This window comes from Camelus bactrianus, chromosome 12 (assembly GCF_048773025.1).
Source record: "Camelus bactrianus isolate YW-2024 breed Bactrian camel chromosome 12, ASM4877302v1, whole genome shotgun sequence".
Taxonomy (NCBI): domain Eukaryota; kingdom Metazoa; phylum Chordata; class Mammalia; order Artiodactyla; family Camelidae; genus Camelus; species Camelus bactrianus.
This window is the reverse complement of record NC_133550.1, coordinates 50113370-50126223: the sequence shown is the minus strand read 5'-3', so window position 1 is coordinate 50126223 and position 12854 is coordinate 50113370. Positions and strand designations below refer to the sequence as shown.

Genomic DNA, 12854 nt, shown 5'->3' with positions numbered 1-12854 from the left:
CCAGAAGTGTGTTTGGTCACATGCCCATAGAATAAACAACATATCTCTTACATTCAGTTACTCCTATTTTTCAAACACAATGGCTGATTTTATGGTTAATAAGGGAGAAACTCACTTACTTATTTAATAAATTCACAGTTGCCTTTTGTCATTATCTATCAACAGATGGAAAAAGTATCCTCGTGGGTTGAAAGCAGAATTGTGAAATGGTCAAGATCCCAGGTTCTGGAGACAGAATATTTGGCATTTAAATCCTGGTCTTGCTACTTAGTCCCTAGGTGGGTGACATGGGGCAAGTATCATTTATTCAAGTATCAGTGTCTTTATAACTGTAAAAGAAAAACACCATTGATTTCATAAGATTACTGTAAGCCTTAAATAAATTGATGTATGCAAGTTGCTTAGACAGCACTTGGCTCAGAATAAGCACTTAAGTTTTTGTTATTATGATATCCAGTCTTCTATAGGGAATTTAAGAAAGTTTTTGATTTTAAGAGGGAAAATACTTAAAATGGGTAAGAACCTCTGCATTCAAATCCAACTTCATCCCTTAGGAGCTATGACTTTGAAAAGTCACTTAAACTTTCTATCATCAATTTTTCTAGAGAATATTCTAATGAATAAAATAAGACTATGCATATATAGCACTAAACAGTGTTTGAAAAATCGGAAGTACCCACTAAGTGCTAGGGATGAGGAATATAATTGTTAGGATTTAATTATTAGCTATAGTTGAAAATTTACTTGGGTGAAATCACTTTTCAAAAATCTTCATCTAAGTAAATATGTGACAGAGTGAAGACAGCAAAACCACAATTTTTCAGTGAGTTCTATGGGCCTGTCTCTGTGGTAGACAATATTGTGCAGTAAAAAATGATGAGGTCCCTGACTAAAAGGAGCTTGCCATCTAATTTGGGAGATGAATCATCCACAAATGGGGTAATGTTTGTGAAGCTCTCAGTTCCTTGTCTGTCACAGAGTGGGAGTTTAATCACTGAGAGCTGATATTATTATTATTATGTTGTTATTTGTCAAAAAGTACATAACAAAGAATTAAACAGTATAACAGCAACAGCTAGACTCTAAGGTTTCTGACTAAGGAAATAGCATGAAGACACCTCAAAAAATTAAGAACAGAACTACCATATGGTCCAGCTATCCCACTCCTAGGTATTTTATCCAAAGAACATAAAAGCAAAAAAACATAAAACATAAAAGAACATATCACTAATTTGAAAAGATATACGCATCGCTCTGTTCATCACAGCATGATTTACAATAGCCAAGATATGGAAACAAACTAAGTGTCCATCAAAGGATGAATGGATAAAGAAGATGTGATATATATACAATGGACTACTACTCTGCCATGAAGAAAGATGAATTCTCGCTATTAGTGACAACGTGGATGGACTTTGAAGGTATTATGCTAAGTGAAATAAGTCAGATGAAGAAAGACAAATATGGTATGATTTCACTCATATGGGGAATACAAAAAACAAATAGACAAAAATAAATGAACAAACCAAAGCAAACAAAAACAAACATGTAGATACAGAGAACAGAGTAGTAGCTACCAGAAGGTAAGCGGTGGGCAGGGGTGAGAGGGTGAAATGGATAAACGGGATCAACTGTATAATGATGGACAGAAACTAAATTTTTGGTGGGGAGCACACTGTATTGTATACACAAGTAGAAACATAATGTACATACAAACCTTATACAATGTTATAAATCAGTATTACCTCAATAAAAATTAAGCTAGAAAAGAAAAAACAAAAAAACCCAACATCTTCACCAAGGACCAGCTAGTAGGTCTCAAGTCCACTGTAAACAGTATTATGTAATCTGTTGAATATATATATGAGACATACAAATTAAAAAATATAAAAAATAAAGGCACATTGTCACTGAACCAGGTCCCTTTGCCCAACAAGTCTCATTGGGTGGGATTTTTATGGGGTAAGCACAGTGGTCTTAGGAGTGGGGAAAGGTGATTGGAGGTAGGGAAAAGGTGAGGGAATAGGTGTTCTGTGCAGGAGCAACTGGGTTGCATTTTCTGCATATTCAAGATGGCGGCGCTTAGCGTGATCAGAGAGTGAAGTTTTCTGGTCCTCTGATGTCACAAGGCCATTCACCCGGCAGACACCCGTGGAGGCCCAGTTCTAGGCTCAGGGGTCCCAACCAGCCTCAGCTGGCTTGCACTGGATGGGAGCTGACTCCAAGTTCCTGTAAAACAGCTGGGCTGTGTGAAGCCAGGAAGGTATGCAATTAAAGAGAGGAAAAAAGGAAGAAAGGGAAAAAAAAGATAACGAAAGCGAGCTTCATCAATGAAGGTAATTTACAGCAAAGGGGTTTTAACAGGCTGTTCCCTTATCTCTTGTTCTGTAAGACAAGCTCACAGATTTCTATCAGTTATCAGCTTCTGATAACTCTGTGGCCTGCGGTTTCCACCTTATTTAATATATTTTGTTGATTCATGAACTTTGACCTCACAGCCAATGGCACTGCAAGTAGCATCTGAAGGGAGATTATTTAACACATGCAACCTCTCTATACATCACAGCTTTCTTATACTTAGGAATACTAGACAGCATTTCAGCACTGTGCTTGGGGGCCATTTTAAATGGCAAAATCACCAACAAAAAACCCACAAAAAGGCCAGAATCATGGCATTAAATTAGATGATGAAAAGGACATGGTTACAACAGAACAGCTGAAACAATAGGTAGAGTGTTGCCTTGTTTGACCACAGAGGGAACATGGCTGCTCTGCACGTGTCGTAAATGACCATGGAAGCACCACGAGTATTAATTTGGGGGTTACAAATACATTTTAGCCAGTTGGTGAATTTGCAAATACTGAATCCATAAAAAATGTATATTGCAAACCTGGAGGACTGGCTTCAGAGAAAAGAGAAGTCTTGAAGTAGGCCTTGCAGGATGAGCAAATAAAGGTGGGAGAAATGGCATGGGGAGAGCTGCCAGACGTTATGGGGTTTAATTTCAGTCACACTCTTACCTTCCTGACCACAGATTGTCTGCTTACTCTAGGGTACCATGCTGCCTCCCAGAATGAATCTGAGTTTACCATTTCCTGTTTTTTTTTAAAGAAGCAGGGAGGCATCTGATTTACAGAATAAAGTATTATTTGATGTCTTTCTATATCAAACTTTTTTCGTCTGCGAATGAAAACAGTCTGGAGATTTCACACTTAAGGATATATATTAATTAAAAACCCTGGGTCCAACCTGCAACTAAATCTGCAAATCAGAGCAGATTATTGTTATCATTTTGTTGTCATCCATCTATGTTAGGTAGAGCAGAGACAGAAAATTGTGGGAAGCATGACCAAGGAGGGCCTTTCAAATCTTATAGTGCCTCCCAATCCTCAAATTAGTTTGTGCATGTGCTTTTTTTAAAAAAATTATCTTTAAGTGGAAAAAAGTGATTTCCCCTTAATCCATAATATTGCTTCTCAAAAGTGATCAGAATAGCATGTAGGTATTAGTCAAAGGTTAGCTTTTTCAAGATTTGGCTGAAAATCAAACTAAAACTTCCATGTGCTCCAATAAACCCAGTGTTTCTCATAGGTTGCTATTTCTAATCCCTGTTTCCATGGAAATGGACTTTACATCAGCAAAAAGGAGAAGAGGTACTGAGTGATTTATACCCCTGTTTGATATTTTAAGTGATTCGCCACTGCTCTTTTCCTTTTCTGTGGACAGTATATAAGGATATTTTTCTTGTAGGAGTCTCAGACCTTCAGATAAATGTGCTGTAGAAATACACCCCTTAAGGGATAAAGCCACACCTTGTCCCTGATAAGACATGGGGGACAGAGGCTGATGTGGTTTATAAGACAGCAAACCTGGAAGTCATGGTAATTGGCTGCTCTACTCAAAATGGTTTAATGGAAATGGGAGATTTATGAAGCCTTTGCAATATATCCTAGAACAATCCAGGGGTAGAAAATATTTTAAAAGTATTATTAAAATCAACAGTTCAAGAGTGACTTTTATTTTTCCCTCTGTAGGCTAATCCTTCCTTTGATAAATCTAAGAACCCCTGGAGGCTTGCTTAGTTGGAAGTATCAGTGGTTTGGTTCCAGTCACCTTCCAGAAAGGAAACATGATTCTGACAGGTTCACTAGTGGACCTGTGCTCTGTGGCCATTGCTGCTGCTGCCCCTACATGAGTGGGAATAAATCATTAATCAGAGGTCAGTTCTGAAAGGGTCAATTACACACATGCCTCCTGCCAACTTCCTTTTTCTCTGGGGCTAAATTCTCCATCTCTCTGAGTCTGGAAAACAGGGATTCCTTCATCCTATAATTGACAGGTTGAACTCTCAAAGTTTGTCCAAGAACTCAGGACTTTTAGCTGCCCTATTGGTAGCAATATTGTTAATTTTAAAATATTGTTTCTGTTAAACGTGCTAGTAGTGAAGCCTCATATAGATTCCTGTAGTTGATTTCAACCTTAAAAAGCACATTGTTTTTCAAACCACTAGAAAGTGTCTGAATTCACTGTTACCCCACGGTCAGGTGCTATGGGAAACCGGTAGCAAGCTCCTTATTTTACAGAAGTTAACCTTCTGTCTTTTTCCTTCAAGCTGGGGTTGGTAGGCTATTCTTACAACTCTAGAATGTTTATGCAGAGGAAGAGTGATTCAGCCTGACTGTAGCCATTGTGCTAAGAGGAATAAATCCTTTCCTACTTTTGTTTTTCCAGTTCCTCTACTTTCACTTTTTCCTTGTGTGGCTGTTTCCCATTTCAAATGGAGAAAATAATAGTACATTAAAAAAAAATTCTTTTCAGTTACCAAGGCAACTTTTTTTTTTTTTTTAAACTCCTCTCTCCAACACGGAAACTACTTCACATTCAGGAATTATTCGATTTTCTTTACATTTATATTCCTGTAGCTCTAGGTTCAGAGCTGGCATTGATGGAGCATTAAACAAGAACTTGAAGAAAATTTTATAATTCCTGCATACTTATGAATAAACATCCAATGAATGGCAAAATGGAAAGCCCCAATTTGAAATATTTTCTTTAAAAGCACTTGAGAAGTTCCTGCAGAATCTTTTGCTCTCTCATATTAACAAATCCTACTGGCTCCTCCTACATGAAAGGTTGATGTTTCCACAAGAGTTCAAACAGAATGGCGTGGTACAAGTCAGCACAGGCCGAATGCCTCTAAGTTCTTTTTGTGGTGGCAAGTGGGTGGGAATACATATCCAGTTTTCTTAACACAAAGAATTCTAAGTACTTTTAATGTTTCAGTGTAAGAATCAAGGTAATCACACACCTTCTCATTTTCTAGGTTTTTCCTTCTCTCCACTCCTTCTCAACAATGTCCTCCCGTCCGATGTTAAGGCTCTTGGATGCTCTCCAAAAACACAAGGCTGAGTGGAAGCTGTTTTCACCCCTCTGTTACAGTCTATGCTCTCTTATAATTGCATTTATAATTCAGTTTACATAAATAAGAAAAATAACTACTTATAGCCTTGCTATAGTATCAGGAGGCCTTGTGGAGAGAGAGTGTAAGAAGAGATGGCTTTAAAAGATAGTGCCCTGTCCTGTATGCTTGTTATGTCATCTAATCATTAGAAGTGTGAAAGCAGTTCCAAAAAAATCCTCATCTGATAGATGAAAAAACTGAATCTCATGCTGGTAAATCAACTTTTCCAAGGGCACATAACTAGTCGTAAGGGAAACTTGAGGTTGGAGTCCCCCACTGTACATGTAAAGGGGGAACTGTTATAGGAAAAATGATGTGGTATTGATGTCCTTAGTGCAATTAAACAGAACATTGTTTGAGAAGGGGTCCAAAATTAATCTGCTCTGTTTACCATTTTTTATTCTGGAGAAAAGGAATGTGGTCTCCAAGGACCAACTGAAATCAAATACAGTTGATCCTTAAACAATGTAGGGGTTAGGGGCACTGACCCCCTTACCCGCTGCAGTTGAAAAATTCTGTATAATTTTTGACTCCCCCAAAACTTAACTACTAATAGCCTATTGGTGACTGGAAGCCTTGCCAATAATGTAAACAGTCAATTGACATATTTTATATATTATACATATTATATACTGTATTCTTATAATAACATAAGTTAGAGAAAAGAAAATGTTAAGGAAACCATAAGAAAGAGAAAATACATTCACAGTACTGTACTGTATTTATTGATACCATAAGTTTACATTGTCTGTTTACAAGATAAATTGTCAGTACTTACATCAGTATTGTCTTATATGATACAGAACACTGTGTTATACATATTGCTAACACTGGACATCAGAAACGGAAAGATAATGTGAAAAACAAATGCATATTTATTTACAGGCATAATAAAGGATTCATGTCTCAATAATGAAGAAGCAGAAATATGACTGCTTTGTGGTAGCCTTGTGTAATCGATGGCACTGTATATGATCTGTAAGAGTTTGTGTGGGTAAGTTTTGATAAATTTTAACCTTTTATAATAGATTTGTGTACATTTTATAGTAGTAAGTTATAAAGTAGTATCTACATATATTTTACACATTCATGACATGTCTTTTTCTTATTTTAAAAAATGTTTTTGTAGGCTATATGGTTAGTCTGAGTTTTTTCAAATTGTTGTAAATCTCCAAAAAAAATTCCAATATAGTTATTGAAAAAAATCTTCATATAAGTGGACCCATGCAGTTCAACCTCATGTTCCAGGGTCAACTGAAAGGTTCTTAACTCTACAACACAATCTTATGTTCTCTGATTAACAATGTATCCAAACCAGATGTCCATTAATTCCGGACCTTTGAATCTACTTGTTTCACAAACTGGCCCACATACATGGAGGGTAAAGAGAGACCAAAGAAAAAGACAGGCAACTCCAGATGGTAGGTGGCAATTTTAATAAGCAAGGGAACTTACATACAAGGCTTGTCTTGGGTGGCTGCAAGACAAATGTACCTCCATATCTGCCTACCAGAATCTTAAAAGTTTATATAGAGGCCTTAACTGGGTTTAGGCACAAATCCAGTCCATATAATCTCAACACCAGTAGTATTGGAGGAGGTCACTGAGAGGATGTGACTGTTGGTTGACCCCTGTGAGCTGGACCGGGACAGTGGGAGGCTCCTTATCCCTAACCCTGTCCTTGGAATGTACTTTCCATCCACCATTCCCATAGCTGGAGCTGTGGACAAAATTTCAAAAACACAGCCTTGAGAGAGTAAGCTGTTGTTAAGGCTACCTGAAGCACTTGAATATCCAAATTCAGTAGATTTCTTGTGGGGCCAGGATTCTGACTTTTTAAAATGCTCCCCATGTGACTTGCATACTTACCCAGATATTTTGGGATCAGTGTTTTGTGGCTAACATTAATAATGTTCTAAATCATACATGTAACATCATCTCCTGGCAGGAAGTCACCTTAAGACAGGATTATTTTGTAAATGAAACAGTTCTTACATTAAGTGTGCATGCAATAAATGTTTGTTGAATGTTTATTATGCCATCCCTTTGATATCGTGGTAACTAGCTTCCTTTAAATGGGGTGCAAGATAGATATGCCATGTGAAAGCTCAAGGCCAGCCTCTGCCCACCAAGAAATGTCACAGCTCCACAGCTCCCCCCACATCAGATCCTGTGAGGGGATGCTTAGAAAAGCCATGAGCACATAGCTCTTCCATTTCTCAACATTTGCTGCTCATTAGAATCACCTAGGAGTTCCAACAAATTGCCACCTGGGCCCCAGGCAAGACCAGCTAAATCAGAGATGCCAAGAGGGGCATATTCTATGCTAACTGTGGTTTCGAGTGCTTACCTAACTTGGGGAAAGACCTAACTCAGTCAGCTAGTTAGGACCGAGGATACACTTAATAACGAAATGGCTAAGGGTCTTAATTCTTCATTGCCTCCCTTATTCCTTCAAGAAGGCATGCCTTGGATTGGAGAGGTGAGAGCAGGGTTCTGCATGGGGTAGAGGGGAACTACCTGATCAAGCATGTCTCAAGGGCAAGACATGGTGTCTATAGAGTATGTCACACAAAAGCTTTAGTAATGATTGTGTCTCATCAATTTTTTAAAAAATCTGATGGGTTTGTAAATTTTAAAATTATGAACCAAAAAAAATTAGAAAATAAAACTAAAATTAAGAAAGTGTGACGAGAAAAAATTTGTGACTGAATCAGAAATTTCCTGTCTTCGGGTAAAATTTATTTAGAACTATTCAAAGAACATATACAATGGAGGTAACTGGGCTTAAAACATCTGTGGAGAGGGAGTCACATCAAAATAAATTTAATTACCACTCAGTTATAAAATGCTAGAGGTAAAAGACCCTCAGGGTTTATCCTTCAGTTTAAAGAGAAGTTAGATTATTTGTCTAAGGTCACATAGCTAGCTATTTTAGGAAGGTTTCTCATGTATCAGCTAAATTTCTAAAGGAAAACAGAAATAATATCAATTCAGAAAATGTTATTTCAAGATATCCCACAGATTTTATCTTTGCACTACGTATTTTTATTGTTTGTAGATAATATCCAAATTGTTCCAATTATGACTTTTTCCATGAGAGAGTAATTTTTTAGCCCAGCCTATATGAATGTTTGAATATATATATATATATGTCAGGAATTGCAAGTATTATGAACCTTTATTTTAATACAAAAGGGTGAAAGTTGATAATAACATTTCCCTTCCTATTCCCCAAATCTTGTCTCTCCCTAACCACATGTGCCTTTTTTACTCAGACTTTATGATTCTGGATAAGAAATGTTAAATTGATATCCCTGGCATGACAGCATTTAAATAACTATTTCTGAAGGTGGAAAAGTTTGCAAAGCACTGGAACTTGCTGTCATGAGGGTGCACCCGATGGAAATCATGACTGGTTTGGTTCCAAAAGTATTGGGAAAAATAACGTTAATCATTGCAGATAAAAACATTTCCATCAAAACAGGAGCAGACCTTTTTTTTTTTTGAATGTGTTCAGAGTTAATTATAAGACCAAATATCTTACCATATCATTAAAAATAAAAGGGAGTCATTCCAAGATCCACAAGGATGAATGGATGCAAATCATAACTGCTGGGTTGTATTGATGAAAACATTTGCTGGCTCGAAGGCCATAGTGTCTTGTCAGCTGTTATATTCAGACATCATCAGTCACTGTCTGTGTGGCAAAATTTACACATGAGCCAATGAAGTAAGATTCTTCAGCTCTTGATAGCTTCATCTTCTCATGAAATCACCCCTTCTTCCTGTCTTCTTTCTGGGACAGAATGGCCTTTACATTACCGGGAACCACCTCTTGATGATGCCATTGTATCATCATGGACTTCACAGACCATGTCAGGGTCCCATGTCAGTAAACTAGGAATCTGGCTTAGGTTGATTTCCCAATGGATTGGTGGTAGACCACCATTGTGTTTGTTTTCTCTCTCCAGGGATTGAGTGTCCGTCTTCTTTATTTTCCTTTCCTTTATCTTTCTTCTCTTGTCCATATATTTTTTTAATAATTTCTTCTCTCTTCTGCTTCTCCATCTCTTTCTTCAGTTGATGCACACTCAGATTTTTCAAGCAACTGGCACATGTTCTACAGAGTATGAGGATTTTGCAGCCAGCTTGTGAAAGACACATATGCACATACACACTCACGTGTACAAACCTCCTCCCACCCCGAACACACGCACACAATACTATACTCCATGCCTCACTAGTACTCCTTATGTATGATGCTTCGGATTGAATGATTCCATATTTTATAACTGCTTTGCTTTGGCTATGTTTGATTTTAATCATCACTATACAGAAGGCAGTGTAATAGTGGGCATTAAACTCTTTTATTTGTAGTTTTTATCGTTCTACTTCGTTTAACGGATTCAGCATAAAATGTATCACAATATTAGCACTATAGTGAAAAATAATAAATGTTTTTGAAGCATTTTGTCTTACTTCAGTGAATTTGCTAAAAATTTTGTTGAATTACCAATTTGACAAATTCACCAAGTGATTTAATTTACCAAATATGTGTCCTTTAATTATTTATAAATTTCACAGCAGTTTATGTTGGATAGGATGGCTTAACATCTCACTGATGTTGGCTGGGCTTGCTCAAGTGTCTGAGATCAGAGGACAGCTTGGGTGTAGACTGTACAATGAAGACTGTAGAATGGCTGTATTAGTTCCCTATTGCTGCTGTAAAAATTTCCTCCAAGTTAGTCAAATGTTATTCAAATAGTTAAAAGAAACATGCCTTTTGTAAATTGCTAATACTGGGAAGTAGGCAAATGGACTTTTAAAATCTAGTCATTTAGCTGACTAACTTTCAGTGAACAGGCTTTAGAAAATCTGATTTTTGGCATATTGATATGCTTCCCTTTCAGATACCTCATATCATTTAAACTTTAAAGTAATTCTGATTTATTATTCTACAGTAATTCTGAATAAATTGTTCATTTTGTAGTGGCAAGTGGGTGGAGTAATATCCAGTTTTCTTAACATAAATTATTCTAAGCACAGTGAATCGTATCAGGATGCACACATGTTGTCAGTTTGTCCCGTAACTGGTGAAATGAAATTCGATCACTTGGCTAAAGTGGCATTTGCTAGGTTTTCCCATTGTTAAGTGAGTTTTTCTCTTTGCAAACCATAGCAATCTACATGAGAGATGTTATGAGATTATGTAAATATTCTGTCCCTCAACAGACTTTCACCTAATGGTTTTAGTATCCAATGATGACTTTTGCTTAAGTCAATTATTATGTTGGTGGTTGCACAAAAATGTTTTTCTAATTCTAGCATTCATTCTATATTTGTTAGCTGACATTTTTCTTTTCTTTTTTAATGTATAGATATATTTTTATTGAAGTATAGTCTGTTTATAATGTGTCAATTTCTGGTGTACAGCATAATGCTTCAGTCATACATGAACATACATATATTCGTTTTCATTTTCTTTTTCACTATAAGTTACTATAAGATATTGAATATAGCTCCCTGTGCTATACAGTATGAACTTGTTGTTTATCTATTTTACATATATTACTTAGTGTCTGCAAATCTTGAACTCCCAATTTATCCCTTCCCACCCCTTTTCCCTGCTGGTAACCATAAGTTTGCTTTCTATGTCTGTGAGTCTGTTTCTGTTTCATAAATAAGTTCATTTGTCTTTTTCCTTTTTTAAGATTCCACATATAAGTGATATCATATAGTATTTTTCTTTCTATTTCTGGCTTACTTCACTTAGAATGACAATCTCCAGGTCCATCCATGTTGCTGCAAATGGCATTATTTTGTTATTTTTTATGGCTGAGTAGTATTCCATTGTATAAATATACCACAGCTTCTTTATCCAGTCATCTGTCAATGGACATTTAGGTTGTTTTCATGTCTCGGCTATTGTAAATAATGCTGCTATGAACAGTGGGGTGCATGTATCTTTTTGAATAAAGTTTCCCTCTGGATATATGCCGAGGAGTGGGATTGCTGTATCATATGGTAAGTCTACTTTTAGTCTTTTGAGGAATCTCCATACTATTTTCCATAATGGCTGCACCAAACTACATTCCCATGAGCAGTGTAGGAGGGTTCCCTTTTCTCCACAGCCTCTCCAGCATTGTTTGTGGAGTTTTGAATGATGGCCATTCTGACTGGTGTGAGGTGATACCTCACTGTAGTTCTGATTTGCATTTCTCTGATAATTAGTGGTATTGAGCATTTTTTCATGTGCTTATTGGCCATTTGTATGTCATTTTTCTATAAAGAAGTTCTCTCCCACTTGTCTTTCTTTAGTACCACTTTGGACACATGGATTTTTTTTTTTTAATAATTCTTTGCTATCATCATTATTCTTCCTGAGTGAAATTATTCCAAATTTAGCTTTAGGATAGCTCTTGGGCCCTCCAACTTTTCTCTGTCAGTTTTGAGCCTTTATCTGCCTTATAACATGTTAAAATATTCCAGGCACACCTGTACTCTCTCTGCTCCAGATCTGGAACCATTAGTTTCTTTGAGGAGACTGAGTATGGAAAAGTGTTTAGGAACAAAAGACTAATACTCAGTGTTTTCATTGCTACTAGGCTGTTGTTGCTTCTAGGTCAGAGGTCAGAACTAGAAATATGTTAAATTTAAAAATCAGTTACATCAATACCTCTATTTTAAATCAATTAACATAGGATCTTCTTCAACTTCTTCCACTCCCTGTTTGCATCTTCTTTCTCCCTTAGTGAAAACTCTGGTTCCACAGATATTAATGTATTTATTCATTTGCTTTATCATACAATTTTAAATTCATAGTATTTTATTTTTTTGTCTCTGATTTATGCTGTAAACATGCATTGTGAGAAGTTTTATTTACTATCCTTGTTGATCCACATGATTTTTTTTTAAAGAATGTTTAGACAAATTTGGATTTAAGATTTCATTATTCTGTGGGGACATAGAAAACTACTCACTACCTCTTCAAGCTTATGAAGCCTGAGTTGACCCACATCCTTTCAATTCTCATTTTATTACTGGCCAGAAAAACACCTGATTGATCACATCCAATTTCAAGGGATGAGAGAAGTGAAAATCTATGACAGGCCTATAAGGATAACTGGAATACCACTCATGACAACCACATCTTGATAACCAGAAATGCTTATAAAATCTACACCCAATCAAACTTTGTTAAGGCTTTAGCTATTCTCTTAGACTAGGTTGCCCAGGAAATGAAGCCTGAGGTAAAAGCTTATGTGAAACTTTATTAGGGATTACTGGGAAGCTGGTGTGAGTGAAAATAAGAATGAGGCAGATAAGGAGAGCCAAATGAAGAGAGACTCTGAGCTGGACATGGTACCATCTAGAATCAAATGTAAGTGA

At 36.6% G+C, this 12854-nt stretch overlaps 1 protein-coding gene and 1 long non-coding RNA gene across 4 annotated transcripts in view; both read left to right on the top strand.

The window, feature by feature from the left end:
• Positions 1-3781, top strand: part of LOC123617998 (uncharacterized) — a 114661-nt gene extending 110880 nt beyond the window's left edge. Inside the window, exons 9-10 of one of the 2 annotated variants that reach the window (XR_012510826.1) lie at positions 166-278; positions 1268-3781. This is a non-coding gene — a long non-coding RNA (uncharacterized LOC123617998). Of the gene's footprint in view, positions 1-165 lie in introns of both variants that reach the window. The other variant, XR_012510825.1, reaches the window with a different exon arrangement.
• Positions 3782-3967: 186 nt separating this feature from the next.
• OTOGL (otogelin like) overlaps positions 3968-12854 on the top strand; it is a 194826-nt gene continuing 185939 nt past the window's right edge. The window contains exons 1-2 of one of the 2 annotated variants that reach the window (XM_074375352.1): positions 3968-4220; positions 5325-6456. In XM_074375352.1, the coding sequence (XP_074231453.1) occupies positions 6422-6456 (35 nt within the window). In that variant the 5' untranslated portion in view covers positions 3968-4220; positions 5325-6421. Of the gene's footprint in view, positions 4221-5262; positions 6457-12854 lie in introns of those variants that run through there. The other variant, XM_074375353.1, reaches the window with a different exon arrangement.